Genomic DNA, 17,438 nt, shown 5'->3' with positions numbered 1-17,438 from the left:
TCTACGCTCCTGCTGCACGGACTTACCCTGCAACAGTGGACACCAGCAGTGAGACCACAGCGTCCTGGCATCCGCTTCAATTTTCTTTCCTGCTGACTCCAGGTGGTGCTGTTCCTCGGCCCACGAGCTGTAAATACTGGCAGCTCGAGTGTGGAGTGTGTGCATCAAGTCCAGAAGCTGAAAACAGAAACACAAGCAAATCAATAGGATCAATTGAATTACCTGCAAGCAAACCCATCTCTATTAGAAATGCAGCGAGTTTATATATAGGAACAGGAGGAAGCCATTCAGCCCCTCGAGCCTGTTCCGCCATTCAATTAGATCACGTATCAACTCCATTTACCAGCCTTGGTTCCGTAACCCTTAATACTCTTGCCCAACAAAAATCCATCTTGAAAGCTCCAATTGACCCCCAGCCTCTGGCTTTTTGGGGAGAGTGTTCCCGATTTCCACTGCCCTTTGTGTAAAGAAGTGCTTCCTGACATCACCCCTGAACGGCTTAACTCTAGTTTTAATGTTACGCCCCCTTATTCTGGACTCTCCCACCAGAGGAAATAATTTCTCTCTCTACCCCATCAAATCCTTTAATCATCTTAAACACCTCGATTAGATCACCTCTTAATCTTTTACACTCCAGGGAATAAAAGCCCAGTCTGTGCAACCTGTCCTCATAATTTAACCCTTTTAGCCCCGGTAACAATCTGGTGAATCTGCGCTGCTCCCCCTCCAAGGCTGATATATCTTCCCGGAGGTGCAGCTCCGGGAACGGAACACGTTTACACCCGGAGCACACTGCATTCAATAGAACTGTGGCAACTTCTGCAAATAATGACACTACAACCTAAAAATGCAGTACGAATTCACCAGTATAGATGTTAACGGTGCAGATCTCACCTGATGAACTAGCCTGCAAGTTACACATTTAAACACAGGACAGAGCAATACATGCGTTCTAATACAAATTAGGTACAACAATATAGATCTTAAAGGGTTAAGGAAAGAAACCGCATAAAAGTTAGAAAGCTATACTGCAACAAGATGTATCTAGTACAGGAAACTTTTTTATCCGGCACAGACGGGACCGACGTGGTGCCGGTTCATCAAAAATTCCGGATAACCGAACGCTACAGTAAAAGATAGGAAGAGCTGACAGCTCCGTATAAAGCAACAAACCCTGTTGCTTAGCAACAACTGTAGAACAATGCCCACAAGTTTCAAGCGTCTCTGTAGCTTAGCAACAGCTGCAGCCACACCCTTGCACAGCACAGATGGAAGAAGGCAAATACAATTTAAAGTAAAACCTACTCCTGAATTTTGCCGGTTAACCGAGATTTCCGGTTATTTAGGTGCCGGTAAATCGAAAGTTTCCTGTATCATGCAACCTGGCATTGACATGCTGGGTACGAGGGGAGTTTTCAGAGTAGAATGTTTTGTAAACCCCAAAATATGACAACATCTATTAACCCTGTGCAGCCATTAAAAAATATACACAAAGTGCAATTACAGGAAACTTTGGTTTATCCGGAGGTTGTATGTCCGGAAACCTCGATCTACCGGCAGAAATCAGGAGCCGTTTTGTTACGTTTTTTTTCTTCTCGTGGCTTTGTTTTCAACAGTCGGGCTCTGGAAAGTCTCTCTGAAGCTGTTGCTAAGCTACAGAGACGCTTCCAAGGTACGGGCCGACTATTTACAAGCTGTTGCTAAGCAACAGTGTTTGTTGTCAGATACGGAGATGAAAACCTCCGTATGCTTCAACATTAGCTTTGTATGTCTGGCAGTTTTGATAGATCGGCAACAGCTCGGTCCCGTCGGTGCCGGATATAACAAAGTTTCCTGTACTTGAAGACTGATAGTAATGTGAATTTCTGAGTACCAAAATCTAGAATGAGAGAGAACATTCATTTTTATCATCATTCTCCAAACTTTTTCTGCTCCATTAATAATAACCAAAGAATTAATTTGTTGCATAAATAACAGATTGGTGTCAGAATCATCGAACCGCATGCTTCAGAGGAAACATTATAATTCGGGCTGAAGAGGCACAATAACTTCAATATGAAATGCAGACCCACTTTATTCAGGAGTTCTATCTGTGAGGAGAAATCTGGAGTTTTATTCACTTGGGAAAAGATTTCCTCGTGTGTAGGAGAGTTTAGTTGAACAACATTCCCCAAAAGAGGAGAGGGAGCTCGTTTACATCGAAACTAAACAAAATAGGATCGAAAGCTTCGATACTCCTTGTGACTTAACTAAAATCTAAATTTCTTTATCCAGTCACCTAAAAAATGTGCGGTCTTTAAAATCTGAAATCCCAACCAGCAGTAAAGAGATCAGTCAAGGTTACAGTTAGAAGGAGTCTGAGGAAGTTAAAGGAACGGGCTGGGTGAATATTGTGCATTGAGTGCTGTTGGAGTTTTGCTAAGTGGGAGAAAAATCATTTAAGTGTATTTTGTGAATTTTAGTGTGTTAAGAAGTCAATTATTTGAAGCTTAGACAGCACTGCGGAGGCGGAGCAGCGAGACGAGTCAACCAAACAGGCTCCACAGACAGTATTCAAGGAGGAGGTTGGTGATCAGCTGGTTGGTTGGTTTTCTTCCTTCTCTTCTCTTTTATACCTTTAAGTTGGTAAGTCCTATTGAATAGTGGTGTGATATTATCATATATATCCGGGCAGGGTCTTCATAACTAATAATAAGAAATTAAATTAATTATATAGAATGGAGCAGGTAATGTGTTACTGTTGCGAGATGTGGGAGCCGGTGAACCCCATTGAGGCTCACGGTGATTACATCTGCGACAAGTGTTTGCTGCTAGAGGAACTCAAGTTCCATGTTATGGAGCTTGAGACCGAGCTTCAGACACTGCGACACATCAGGGAGGGGGAGAAGTTCCTGGACTCTATTTTTCAGGAGATGGTCACACCTATGAAGTTAATTACTGCAGATGTAGTCCGTGGTCAGGGACAGGACGGTGTGACTACGAGTGAGGAAGGTACAGGGATCCAGGATGTAGTGTTGAAGGAGACGCAGCCCTTGTTCTTGTCCAGCAGGATCGAGGTTCTTACTCCCTGTGAGGGCGGGAGTGGGGACTGCAGGGAGGATGAGCAACCTGGCCACAGCACCGTGGTACAGGGGGCCATTCAAGTGGAGGGAGTAAAAAGAAATGTTGTAGTGGTAGGGGATAGTATCATTAGGGGGATAGATAGGGTTCTCTGCAGTCAAGAGCGGGAGTCCCGAAGGCTGTGTTGCCTGCCTGGTGCCAGGGTTAAGGACATCTCTTCTGGGCTGGAAAGAAACTTGGAGTGGGAGGGGGAGGATCCAGTTGTCGTGGTCCATGTTGGTACAAACGACGTAGATAGGACAAGGAAGACGGTTCTGTTAAAGCAGTATGAGCAGCTAGGGGTCAAATTAAAAAACAGAACCTCAAGGGTAATAATCTCTGGGTTATTACCTGAGCCACGAGCGAATTTGGCTAGGATAAATAAAATTAAAGAGTTAAATGCGTGGCTCAAAGACTGGTGTGGGAGAAATGGGTTTTGCTTCTTGGGACACCTGTCCCAGTACTGGTGCCAGAGGGAGCTGTTCTGTTGGGATAGACTCCACTTGGCCAGTGCTGGGACTAGAGTCCTGGCGAATCATATAACTAGGGCTGTAGAGAGGGCTTTAAACTAATTAGTGGGGGGGAGGTTTCTAGAGAGCAAATAATAGAAATGACAACAGAGAAGGTCATAGACTTAGGTAGCAGTGGGGGAATTAAAAAACAGAATGTGTCAGGAAGGGACAGAAGGTATGGAGTAAAAAGTAAAGTACTAAAAAGGGAAAAAACAGGAACTAAGTGTTACAAAACATATTTGAAAGTTCTTTATTTGAATGCACGTAGCATTCGTAACAAAATGAATGAGTTAATGGCACAAATAATGACATATGGGTATGATCTTGTGGCCATTACAGAAACATGGCTGCAGGGTGACCATGACTGGGAATTAAACATACCAGGTTATTTAACAATCAGGAAGGACAGGCAGGAAGGGAGAGGAGGTGGGGTGGCTATGTTAATAAAGGAAGGAATCACTATAATACAGAGAAATGATATTGGGTCAAAGGAGCAGGATAGTGAAACAGTTTGGGTGGAGATAAGGAATAATAAGGAGAAAAAAACACTAGTGGGTGTAGTCTATAGGCCTCCGAACAGTTGCAACTCTGTTGGACGGAGTATTAATCAGGAAATAGTTGAGGCTTGTAATAAGGGAACATCTATAATTATGGGGGATTTTAATTATCATATTAACTGGACAAATCAAATTGGGCAGAGCAGCCTTGAGGAAGAGTTCATTGAGTGTATTAGGGATGGGTTTCTTGAGCAGTATGTAACTGAACCGACCAGGGGGCAAGCAACCTTAGATCTGGTCCTGTGTAACGAGACAGGATTAATTAAAAATGTCCTAGTAAAGGATCCCCTTGGAATGAGTGACCATAACATGGTTGAGTTCCATATTCAATTAGAGGGTGAGAAGGTTGGATCTCAAACAAGCGTGCTGAGCTTGAATAAAGGAGACTATGAAGGTATGAGAGCGGAATTAATTAGAGTGGACTGGGAAAATAGATTAAAGGGTAAGACGGTACATGACCAGTGGTGTACATTTAAGGAGTTATTTTACAACTTCCAAAAAAAATATATTCCACTGAGGAAAAAAGGGTGTAAAACAAAAGATAGCCATCCGTGGCTAAGTAAAGTAATTAAGGATAGTATCCGACTAAAAACAAGGGCATATAAGGTAGCCAAATATAGTGGGAGGATGGAAGATTGGGAAGTCTTTAAAAGACAGCAAAAAATAACCAAAAGATTGATTAAGAAAGGGAAGATAGATTATGAAAGTAAATTAGCAAAAAATATAAAAACAGACAGTAAAAGTTTCTATAGTTATATAAAAAGAAAAAGGGTGGCTAAAGTAAATGTTGGTCCCTTAGAGGATGAGACCGGGAAATTAATGGTGGGAAACATGGAGATGGCAAAAACACTGAACAATTATTTTGTATCAGTCTTTACAGTAGAGGACACTAAGAATATCCCAACACTGGACAAACAGGGGGCTCTAGGGGGGGAGGAACTAAATACGATTAAAATCACTAAGGAAGTGGTACTTGGTAAAATAATGGGACTCAAGGCGGATAAATCCCCTGGACCTGATGGCTTGCATCCTAGGGTCTTGAGGGAAGTAGTGGTAGGGATTGTGGATGCATTGGTAATAATTTTCCAAAACTCACTGGACTCAGCAAAGGTCCCGGCAGATTGGAAAACTGCTAATGTAACACCCTTATTTAAAAAGGGTAGTAGGCAGAAGGCTGGAAACTATAGACCTGTAGCCTAACATCTGTGGTTGGTAAAATGTTAGAGTCCATTATTAAGGAGACAGTAACGGGACATTTGGATAAACATAATTTAATAGGACAAACTCAGCATGGTTTCATGAAGGGGAAGTCATGTTTGACAAATTTGCTTGAGTTTTTTGAGGAAGTAACATACAGGGTGGATAAAGGGGAACCAGTGGACGTAGTGTATTTAGACTTCCAAAAGGCATTTGACAAGGTGCCACACAAAAGATTATTGCTAAAGATAAAAAATCATGGGATTGGGGGTAATATTCTGGCGTGGGTGGAGGATTGGCTCTCTAACAGAAAGCAGAGAGTTGGGATAAATGGTTCGTTCTCAGATTGGCAACCAGTAACTAGTGGTGTTCCGCAGGGGTCAGTGCTGGGTCCCTAACTCTTTACAATCTATATTAACGATTTGGAGGAGGGGACCGAGTGTAACATATCAAAGTTTGCAGATGATACAAAGATGGGACGGAAAGTAGTGAGTGAGGAGGACATAAAAAACCTGCAAAGGGACATAGACAGGCTAAGTAAGTGGGCAGAGATTTGGCAGATGGAATACAATACTGGAAAGTGTGAGGTTATGCACTTTGGCAGGAAAAATCATAGAGCAAGTTATTATCTTAATGGCAAGAAACTGGAAAGTACTGTAGTACAAAGGGATCTGGGGGTCCTGGTGCACGAAACTCAAAAAGTTAGTATGCAGGTGCAGCAAGTGATTAAGAAGGCCAATGGAATGTTGGCTTTTATTGCTAGGGGGATGGAATATAAAAACAGGGAGGTATTGCTGCAGTTGTACAAGGTATTGGTGAGACCGCACCTGGAATACTGCATACAGTTTTGGTGTCCGTACTTAAGAAAAGACATACTTGCTCTCGAGTCAGTACAAAGAAGGTTCACTCGGTTAATCCCGGGGATGAGGGGGTGGTCATATGAGGAGAGGTTGAGTAGATTGGGACTCTACTCATTGGAGTTCAGAAGAATGAGAGGCGATCTTATTGAAACATATAAGATTGTGAAGGGGCTTGATCGGGTGGATGCGGTGAGGATGTTCCCAATGATGGGTGAAACTAGAACTAGGGGGCATAATCTTAAAATAAGGGGCTGCTCATTCAAAACTGAGATGAGGAGAAACTTCTTCACTCAGAGGGTGGTAGGTTTGTGGAATTTGCTGCCCCAGAAAGCTGTGGAAGCTACATCATTAAATAAATTTAAAACAGAAATAGATAGTTTCCTAGAAGTAAAGGGAATTAAGGGTTACGGGGAGCGGGCAGGAAATTGGACATGAGTCTAGGTTCGGAATGGTCATGGCCCTGTGGGTAGTGGAGTGGGCCCAGGGGCCGTGTAGCCTTGTTCTGCTCCTACTGTGTTCTAATTCTGTGTTAGATTTCAGGAGATGGTTTTATTCCTGTTCCTGGCTGGGGTGGAGATCGCCTTTACAGAAGGTAAGTACTGTAGAAAATATAGGGACAGAGTGATCTCCTGGAAGAATTTCGATCGCCTAGATGGGTCGGAGAGGAATTTCCCAGATTTTTTTCTCCCAAATTGGCCATTGGGTCTTTATCTGGTTTTTCGCCTCTCCCGGGAGATCACATGGGTTCGGGTGGATGCAGAGTGATAGAAGATTTGAGGTTAGGATCAGATCAGCCATGATCTTATTGAATGGTGGAGCAGGCTCGAGGGGCCGATTGGCCTACTCCTGCTCCTATTTCTTATGTTCTTATGTGTGGACCATTACCCATGTGGGGAGTTCCTAATTTGAGTCAGACCACTGGGAGACACATCCTGATCCAGGGTGGGGAGGAAATTGTAGGAATTGAAAGGAAACGGGAAGGGCAGATTCACTGGGTCACTCTTGTACAACTCATCAATGAGCAAATGGCAGAGGTTTCCGAAGAAGGAATGATGCAAAGCTTGGGGAAAGGAGGGGGGGTGGAATAAAAATCAAATTACGAGCTCAGCAAAGTGACAGAACAGCTTTACTGGAGAACAGGTAGCGTGAACCAAGAACAGGAATGGGAAAGACCTGCTATACTTACATCCTGACTAACCTGTAATGACACAGTGTGGTAACTCGCTGGTACACTGTCATCCTCATCATCATCGCTGTGCGACCTCGATGGACGATGGTTAAAACTCTTCGACCGCTTCATGGAACTCTCCTTCTGCTTCTTCTTCAGTCGGTTAGATTTGTCAAACTTGTAGGTTTTAGATTTCCTTTCGTGTGTTTTGTACCCTGCAATAAGAGGCTACAACTTTCAAAAACAATACTATTCAGAATTTTTTACATTTTTTAAAAAAAGAACACAACTGGGACATTAATTGCTTGGTATTGAGCAGGTGTCCTTCAGGTACAAAAGTAGTCGGAGAATGATCACGGGAGCTTCAGGGACTGTTTATTCTGTCGCTGCAATTGCGAGACTTCTGTCTCAATAGAGTTAAGTAAGGGTAGGTTTAAAAGGTACATAGGAGGTCTAAGGGAGCACTTTGTAAGGCAGGTTTAACACCATACTTCAGTTATACGCCAGGCAGTGTGAAATCCAAGTCTTGTGATACTGTCCTCCAGAATCAACTTGGGACCCGGCTCTAAAATATACCTTCACTTTTGCATCACTGCAAACCTTCACAGCAAGGCTAAAGTTGCTGTGCAAACTAACTTTTAAAAACACTAATTTCTACCAAATAACTCACTCAGGTATAAATTATTTACTACAAACATCTAAAAAATATCTGCACGTTAATGAAAAGAGAGTGCTTAAATAGTCCGGCAAATATTCTTCTTCTTAGGCAGTCCCTCGGAAGCGAGGATAGCTTGCTTCCACATTAAAAATGAGTTCTCAGGTGACTGATGAGTCCAATGCGGGACCTAGAGTCTCTGTCACAGGTGGGGCAGACGGTGGTTGAAGGGGCGGGTGGGTGTGGGGTGCTTGGGTTGACGTGCGCTCCTTGCGCTTGGCTTCTGCTTGCTCCTGGCGAAGAGACTCGAGGTGTTCGGCGCCTTCACGGATGCTTCTCCTCCACTGTGCGGTCTTGGGCCAGGGATTCCCAGGTGTCGGTGGGGATGTTACACTTTTTCAAGGAGGCTCTGAGGGTGTTCTTGAAGCGTTTCCTCTGCCCACCTGGGGCTCTCTTGCTGTGTCGGAGCTCCGAGTAGAGCGCTTATTTTGGGAGCACTTATATCGGGCATGCGGACGGTGTGACCCGTCCATCGGAGCTGATCGAGCGTGGTCAAAGCTTCAATGCTGGGGATGTTGGCCTGAGCGAGAACACTGACGTTGGTGCACCTATCCTACCAATGAATTTGCAGGATCTTGCGGAGGCAGCGTTGCTGGTACCTCTCCAGTGCTTTGAGGTGCCTGCTGTACATGGTTCATGTCTCTGAGGCATACAGGAGGGCGGGCATCACTGCTGCTTTGTAGACCATGAGCTTAGTGCCGGGTTTGAGGTCCTGATCTTCAAACACACTCTTCCTCAGGCGACCGAAGGCTGCACTGGCACACTGAAGGCGGTGTTGGACTTCGTCATTGACATCTGCCCTTGTTGACAGTAGGCTCCCTAGGTATGGAAAGTGGTCCATGTTGTCATAGAGTCATAGAGTTTTACAGCACAGAAAGGCAAGGCCTTGTCGTGGATTTTGATAATCAGGGGGCAGTACTGTGTGGCGGGAGCAGGTTGGTAGAGGACCTTTGTCTTACGGATGTTTAGTGTAAGGCCCATGCTCTCGTACGCTTCGGTGAAGGTGTTGACGATGGTTTGGAGTTCGACCTCCGAGTTAGCGAAGACGCAAGCGTCGTCTGCATACTGCAATTCGACGACAGAGGATGGGACGACCTTGGATCCGGACTGGAGGCAACAGAGGTTGAACAGTTTCCCGTTTGTTCTGTAAATTAGCTCCACTCCAGCAGGGAGCTTACTGAGGGTGAGATGGAGCATTGCAGCAAGGAAGATCGAGAAGAGCGTTGGTGCGATGACACGGCCTTGCTTGACCCCAGTTCATACGTGAATTGGGTCAAGTATTCACCCTCTTAGGAACTGGGGTGGTCATTTTCACCCAGAACATGTTTGACAGTACAACAGCATGTCTCTCTGGAAACAAGCCTCACAGTAACGGCTTGTTATATTGTACCAGAGCAGTACAGGTGGGTATACTTTGAAAATCGACAGACACCAACAGAGTTCAATAAGCGGAATAGTCACATGGCAGTTTGTTTCTTGAAATCGACTTTCCTTAGCCTGGTGCTGTCCAGTAGAAATCACGGAGGAGCCACATACCCCGTACGGTTACATTGTTTTAGCCACATGCACTCACTTTAGTAGAAAACGCACTACACACACACACGCACGATATAGGAAAATGCACTTCACGTGTGTATATTTACTAAACAACCATCTACCACCATTCAGTAACCAAGGAAGTCAAACACTCACAACGATCAATAAACACTTGCACGCTCGGCTTTTTGTCTGACCATTTTACCAACAAACGCACAAAATGTTTAAGTTCACACACATACGCCGTGCAAATATGAATATTGAGATCACAGGCCCCAACAACTGTCTATTACTCAATTTTTATTTAATAAGATATGCAATTAGCCACACCTGGATTCCCAATTAGTCACATGTGGTTAATGTATTAGTCGACACTGCCTCAGGTTGGTGTGTGTCAGGCACAGGAGGTCCAAACTATCACTTCTGCAATTGCAACATATGGTAAAGGATATTTACAAAACTTTAAACTGGTACTAGCTAGTTTGCTGAATAATGAGAAACATACTTTTCTAGTGTTAAATCAGGGGAAAAAACCACTTCTACAAACTTACCGCCATTGAGATTTGCTTCTACGAAGATGCGAATAGTTTTTACGCAGAGTTCAAAGTTTTCGGGCGTCACGTGGGCAGCATCTCTGACAATGAACGACAGTGACTCCACACACTTGATCAGCGACTTTGTATCATGTGAGCCCATATCCTGCCCTAGAGTTAGGCTGTACTGATTGACGAGAGGAGAAGGGCTCTGCTTTGTTCCTTGGCCAGAAAGTTTGCCGGTATCTAAATCATCTCTCCCCACCTGCAAACAACATGAGCAATAAGATTTTTTTAAAGTTTAAAAACTGGGCTATAAATAAATACACAACTGTTCTCATATCATCGCCTCATATAGGGGACAATGCAAAACACTGCCTCATGACCATACAGATGTTGCCCATTATATACAACTTACATTTATATAGCGCCTTCAACAGAGTAAAATGTCCCACGGCTCTTCACAGGAGCGTTATCAGAAAAAAATTGACAGCAAGCCACAGAGATATTAGGACAGGTGACCAAAAGCTTGGTCAAAGAGGTAAGTTTTAAGGAGGGGAGAGGTGTAGAGATGCAGAGAATTTAGGGAGGGAATTCCAGAGCTTTGTGCCTGGACAACTGAAGGCACGGCTGCCAATGGTGGGGCGAAGGAAACGGGCGATGCACAAAAGGCCAAAATTGGAGGCGCAGAGATCTCGGTTACACAGAGTTGGGAGGGGCGAGGCCATGGAGGGATTTGAACACAAGGATGAGAATTTTAAATTAGAGGCGTTGCTGGACTGGAAGCCAATGTAGGTCAGCGAGCACAATGGGTGATGGGTGAACGGGACTTGGCACGAGGCAGAATATGGATTCATAAATAGCAGGAAATCTGCTTTAATTTAAAATCTTTTTAGAAGTACAATTTGACCTGGTTCCAATTTCAGAAAAACAGCTTGATGCGACGTCAACACTTCACAGGCAATTAATTCACACACAAGTAGGAAATTCTAGAATGCCCGTCTGTAATGTGTTGCAACAGCCACTCAAGTAACTGGTCTTTCAGTGTTACTTCACTTGAATTCAAAACGACTTAACTCAGTTCTGTATAAACAGGATAGCAATGTTCATTTAAGGACAATGTTTCAACATTCAGTAACTAGCAGACTTAATCTCAAGAAGTTTGCCTTTATCCTGAAGAGAGAGAAGAAACAATGCTTGTGCAGTTCGGGATATCGTTCCACGAACACCAAATGACGTGTCACACAGTCAAAGAAATCAGTGTCTGGCAGTATCCCAGATTCCAATGCTGTGTGGGAAAAAATATAGCAGACAAGAGTGGCAATTAAGACAAAGGCAGCACAAAACGTATCACAATGTTTAGTTGCCTCGCAAGATGCCACACAAGAATTTCTTGATACTGTGAAAGAGTAAAATTGTTAAATGTGCGCAAAGCATTATGCAGTTGGAAGCCACCACAAAAAGAACGGTCTCTTTGTTTGGGCTTGTGACTGTGACACATGGCAGGGAAAAACGCACTGTGACCAGGGTCTTCTCTGACCATCAACTCAAGGAAGCACTCACCTTCTGAGGTCACGTCTCGGGTATCAAGAGCTTTCTATTAATCAAAGAAATAATCAACAGGTCCTACTGGAACTTCTCAAATTTTGGTGGCAGAAAGATAGCATGCCCTTAAACAAAAAACCTTGAGAAGGGATTCCCAGGGATGTTCAAACAGAATTATCAGGACTGTGTTGTGCAGTGGTTTAGATACCTCTGGAATCTGGCTTCAAATGCAGCACCGATTGATGGAACGAAAGCCCTCACTGCCTTGGCAGTATGAGCTCCAAGTGAAATATTGTTAAAAAGTCCCAAACCAGATCTTTGTGGCACAGACTCAGTGGAAAACCTGCACCTAAATCTCACTCAGATGGCTGGTGTGGGAACAGGAGAATTTTCCAGTGTTGTCGATAGACAGAGATACAGACATACCAATCACATGCATTTCCTATAGAACTGCTGCAACTGCTTCAGTTGAAACCGCTTACACGGCAACCAGAGGTAATTGGCAATAGATCCAGAGAGAGGACGAGGAGTATTTTTTTTAAAAACGCAGCGAGTTGAGTTGTGATCTGGAATGCGCTGTCTGAAAGAGTGGTGGAAGCAGATTCGATAGTAACTTGCAAAAGGAAATTGGACACATGCTTAAAAAGGAAAAATTTACAGGGCCACGGGGAAAGAGGGACTGATTGGAGAGCTGGCACAGGCACGATGGGCCGAGTGGCCTCCTTCAGTGCTGTATGATTCTACAAAGTGTTACTGGTTGCATGGAAAAATGCATTTAATATACAACAAGGCGCTCGGTGTCATCTTAACATGCAGCAAATTGTACATTATCAGGTAATTTCACGAGTTCGTGTCCAACCAGCTCATTGCAAATCAATGAACAGTGCAGTTTTTCAGACTTTTTGCAATAAATGCTTTCAATAGATTATTTAAGAACATGGAAACACAGAAAAGTCAAAATGTGTACAGTTCACTAGTGAGACTCACCACCAGCCAGCCACTGCTGGCAATGTCAACGTCAGTGACGGAACGGTGTACCTTGGTCTGTTTGCCGTGCTCAGCATACACTTCAGAGTCGGAGGTGTAGCCACGATCTGAATTGACTTCACTGAGATGGTAAGATGCAATTTCACTATCAGACTGTGCACCTTTAAAGAAACACAATAACGTCAATCAGCAGAAGTCATGTGGGTCTTGGAAATTTACAATAAGCACCGCCTGAAATCTGGGACAACATTCTGTTTGATGGGGAGGTGGGGTGGGGGGGTGGGGGGGGGGGAAGGAGGGAAGAGAAGAGTGCTCTAACAAAAATACTTCACCTCTGTGTATTTAAGATCTGAATTCAACTGATATTCCATCCCCGACCTCCTTCGCCTCACCATTGGTGGCCGTGCCGTCAGCCATCTAGGCCCCAATTTCTGGAATTCCCTCCCGAAACCTCTCCACGTCTCGCTCCTCCTTCAAGGCACTCTTTAAAACCTTCCCCCCCGACAAAGCTTTTGGTCACCTGCCCGAATATCTGTGGCTCGGTGTCAATTTTTGACTGATAACGCTCCTGTGAAGTGCCTTGGGACGTTTTTCTAATTTAAAGGCGCTGTATAAAAACCAAATTGCTGTCGATGCTGCCAACTTCAGAAAATGGGGGAAGGGGAGAAGCAGTATACGCAGAACTAACACCACAAAACAGGCCGTTCAGCCCAATCAGACCGTGTTGCACAGAGAGAGAAAGAAACGAACTGTGCGTACATATAAAGACAACATTTCCAATTTCATTATACGCAGCAAACAATGGAAGTCTTCCCCAGTACGAGTGGGGAATTCAGCTTTAAAATCTCAATAATGTTATTAATGCAAGGACAGCTGATGTACAGTGAATACAAAAGCAAAATACTGCAGATGCTGGAAATCTGAAAAAGCAGCAGAAAATGCTGGAAATACTCAGCAGGCCAGGCAGCATCTGTGGAGAGAGAAACACAGTTAACGTTTCAGGTCGATGACCCTTCGTCAGAATCATCGACCTGAAACGTTAACTCTGTTTCTTTCGCCACAGATGCTGCCTGACCTGCTGAGTATTTCCAGCATTTTCTGTTGATGTACAGTGAATCCTATTTCATGATTTGTCTATAACCCAAGGCGCCAGGTACACAGGCTGCAGAAACTAAAGACAATGCTGTCTGATTTCCTGTCATTTACTTTTTTTTGCAATTTAGAATGAGGGAGCCTGCATCTGAACTCACCTCAAATGAGGTACAAGTGCCTGAGATGTACAAACCTACAGATTAGGCAATTTCGCAGCACTTTTCCCCAGCTGATTTTCCGCTGTTCCCGACAGAGAAAGAAACATTGGTGAGTCACTCTCCCACTTTTAGCTTTCATTTTGGGTACCAATCATGCCGGGCTCAGCTGTGTAGGGTAGTACCCTCAGATAATCAGTCAGGTTAACACTGGGGCGAGTTTCACACATGGACTTCACTAAAACTGGCTACTTCCAGCCAAAGGCTCATTTGTAAACCCATATTTTCAACGTTGTTGGTTCCCCAAATCTGGGAGCAAAACCAATGGAGGAAGACCAATGTGTCTCCAGCCAGCTGCAATCTCATACAAGCCCAGTTTAGTAGGAATCATCTTACCAGAGGATCAATATATTTGAAAACCATGCCTCCTATTATGGATTTATACTGAATTAGTTCCGCATAGCTTGGATTTCCTACATCCAAAGATACTTTTGAGAACAGTTCTCCAACTCGCCATCTCCTGCAGCAATTTGCTCCTTGGCTTAGTTCCAGATCTTAGCCAGGCCATTGGGAGAACTGCAGCCCAGGAGTTAGTCACTCTCCATAGAAAGGGAAAGATTGAATACTCAGTCACCCTGGGCTACTTGTGAACTTCCTGTTGACTTCGTAGAGACTCGAAAGCAGATCACTTGACCAGCCCACCCTGTGCAGAAACATGTAGCCTGAGGGGACTTGGGGCAAGAGAGAAATTATAGCCTTTAAAAAAAAAAAAAAAAAAAAAAACTTCAGCAAATCTACTGGAAGGTTGCTAATAAAACAATAAAATTCTATGCATCTGATGAGGAAAACGTCCTTCCCGGGTGACCCAAGCGTAAACATTTAACAGATATTTTCTCAATTAAAAAATGCCAGCAATTCTCCACCTTTTAACCAACACCCAATATTTTGCAATATTATCAATAATTATATTTAATGAATCGCAATTTTAACTCCTACTTCAAAATTAAGATAATGTAAGGGACATCAAGAAACATTTAACTACCACAACACTACTCCAGTTTCACTGAAAATGGTAACAGCATTTACCTTTTTAATGTAGCTAATTATCTTTCTTAATATTTGAAATATCTGACTTACCAATGCATTAGATCTGCCACTTTTGGTAGTTATTGCAAAAGACAAAGCTGAAGAGTTTGCAACAATCTTCAGCCAGAAGTGCCGAGTGGATGATCCATATCAGCCTCCTCCTGAGGTTCCCACCATCACAGAAGCCAGTCTTCAGCCAATTTGATTCAATCCATGTGATATCAAGAAACGGCTGAGCGCACTGGATACAGCAAAGGCCATGGGCCCCAACAACATCCTGGCTATCGTGCTGAAGACTTGTGCTCCAGAACTAGCCGCGCCTCTAGCCAAGCTGTTCCAGTACAGCTACAACACTGGCATCAACCCAACAATGTGGAAAACTGCTCAGGTATGTCCTGTCCACAAAAACCAGGACAAATCCAATCCGGCCAATTAGCACCCCATCAATCTACTCTCAATCATCAGCAAAGTGATGGAAGGTGTTGTCGACAGTGCTATCATGTGGCACTTACTCACCAATAACATGCTCACCGATGCTCAGTTTGGGTTCCGCCAGGACCACTCGGCTCCAGACCTCATTACAGCCTTGGTCCAAACATGGACAAAAGAGCTGAATTCCAGAGGTGAGGTGAGAGTGACTGCCCTTGACATCAAGGCAGCATTTGACCGAGTGTGGCATCAAGGAGCCGTAGCAAAATTGAAGTCAATGGGAATCGGGGAAAACTCTCCACTGGCTGAAGTCATACCTAGCACAAAGGAAGATGGTTGTGGTGGTTGGAGGACAATCACAGCCCCAAGGTCATCGCTGCAGGAGTTCCTCAGGGCAGCGTCCTGGGCCCAACAATCTTCAGCTGCTTCATCAATGACCTTCCCTCCAACATAAGGTCAGAAGTGGGGATGTTCGCTGATGACTGCAGTGTTCAGTTCCATTTGCAACTCCTCAGATAATGAAGCAGTTCATGCCCTCATGTAGCAAGACCTGCACGACATTCAGGCTTGGGCTGATAAGTGGGAGGTAACATTCGCGCCACACCAGTGCCAGGCAATGACTATCTCCAACAAGTGAGAATCTAACCACCGCCCCTTGACATTCAACGGCATTACCATCGCCAAATCCCCCACCATCAACATCCTGGGGGCCATCATTGGCCAGAAACTTAACTGGACCAGCCACATAAATAATGTAGCAATAAGAGGTCAGAGGCAGGGTATTCTGCGGCAAGTGTCTCACCTCCTGACTCCCAATAGCTTTTCCACCATCTACAAGGCACAAGACAGGAGTGTGATGGAATACTGTCCACTTGCCTGAATGACTGCAGCTCCAACAACATTCAAGAAGCTCGACACCATCCAGGTCAAAGCAGCCAGCTTGATTGGCACCTCATCCAACACCGGCGCAACATGGCTGCAGTGTGTACCATCTGCAAGATGCAATGCAGTAACTCGCCAAAGTTTCTTCAGCAGCACCTCCCAAACCCGCGACCTCAACCACCTAGAAGGACGAGGGCAGCAGGCGCATGGGAACACCACCACCTCCAAGTTCCCTCCAAGTTACACACCATCCTGACTTGGAAATATATCGCCGTTCCTTCATCATCACTGGGTCAAAATCTTGGAACTCCCTCCCTAACAGCACTGTGGGAGTACCTTCACCACACGGACTGCAGCGGTTCAAGGCTGCTCACCACCACCTTCTCAAGGGCAATTAGGGATGACAATAAATACTGGCCTTGCCAGCGACGCCCACATCCCAGGAACAATAAATTAAAAAAAAAATCTCAACTCAAGTTCAGCGTTTGGAGCAATTAGTGAGATTCACTACATCTTTCAGTAATGGAGTCCGTTCGAGATCAAGCAGGTCTTATAAAATATATTAGCTAGCTGGTATCATAAGACTCTGTTTACAGTTAAAAGTAGCTGAAGCACCTGGTGTTCAAATTCTCCTTGCGGCCTTGTTTTCAGTTTGTTTCCCCCCCACCCGCCTTCTCCAGTGTCTGTTTTGTTTTGAACGACTAACAAACGGAGAAAACACCAGCTGCTCATCAGTGAATGAAGCTTCACTTTTCATAACAGCAGAGAGGCTACTTAGCAAATGGGGTTATTCTGGAAATCTAACCTGCGTCATGGCTATCGACTCCAGATGTTATCTGCAAAGCAGGTGGAGGTTTGACTCCTGCACCAATACATTCTAAGAGAGTAAACAAGGTGCACCAGTCATCACTTGAGTGAATATTGGCAGCGTTGGTCTTCAACAGCTCGTGCAGGCCATATGCAATCTGTCGGCTCACTCGGGACAGGACAATGGGTTTCAGCATGAGGAGAACTCTCAGGGAGAGAAGCACCTGAAAGATAAATGAGAATATTAGAGACAAAAATTCATTCCCCTTATTCTATTC

The 17,438-nt window shown here is 44.4% G+C and overlaps 1 protein-coding gene across 10 annotated transcripts in view; it reads right to left on the bottom strand.

Annotated features, from left to right (window-relative positions):
- gbf1 (golgi brefeldin A resistant guanine nucleotide exchange factor 1) overlaps nt 1-17,438 on the bottom strand; it is a 231,590-nt gene that overhangs the window by 10,674 nt on the left and 203,478 nt on the right. For 7 of the 10 annotated variants that reach the window (XM_085970688.1, XM_085970687.1, XM_085970690.1 and 4 more), the window contains 5 exons: nt 17,159-17,384; nt 12,710-12,870; nt 10,196-10,442; nt 7,412-7,608; nt 27-177 (listed from right to left, as the gene is read on the bottom strand). In XM_085970688.1, the coding sequence (XP_085826814.1) occupies nt 27-177; nt 7,412-7,608; nt 10,196-10,442; nt 12,710-12,870; nt 17,159-17,384 (982 nt within the window). The remainder of the gene's footprint in view (nt 1-26; nt 178-7,411; nt 7,609-10,195; nt 10,443-12,709; nt 12,871-17,158; nt 17,385-17,438) is intronic. The other 3 variants (XM_085970689.1, XM_085970697.1, XM_085970692.1) reach the window with 2 other exon arrangements.

Source organism: Somniosus microcephalus, chromosome 29, assembly GCF_052327205.1.
Source record: "Somniosus microcephalus isolate GS21.2 chromosome 29, FLI_Smic_1.0, whole genome shotgun sequence".
Classification (NCBI taxonomy): Eukaryota; Metazoa; Chordata; class Chondrichthyes; order Squaliformes; family Somniosidae; genus Somniosus; species Somniosus microcephalus.
This window is presented reverse-complemented; position numbering and strand designations above follow the sequence as displayed.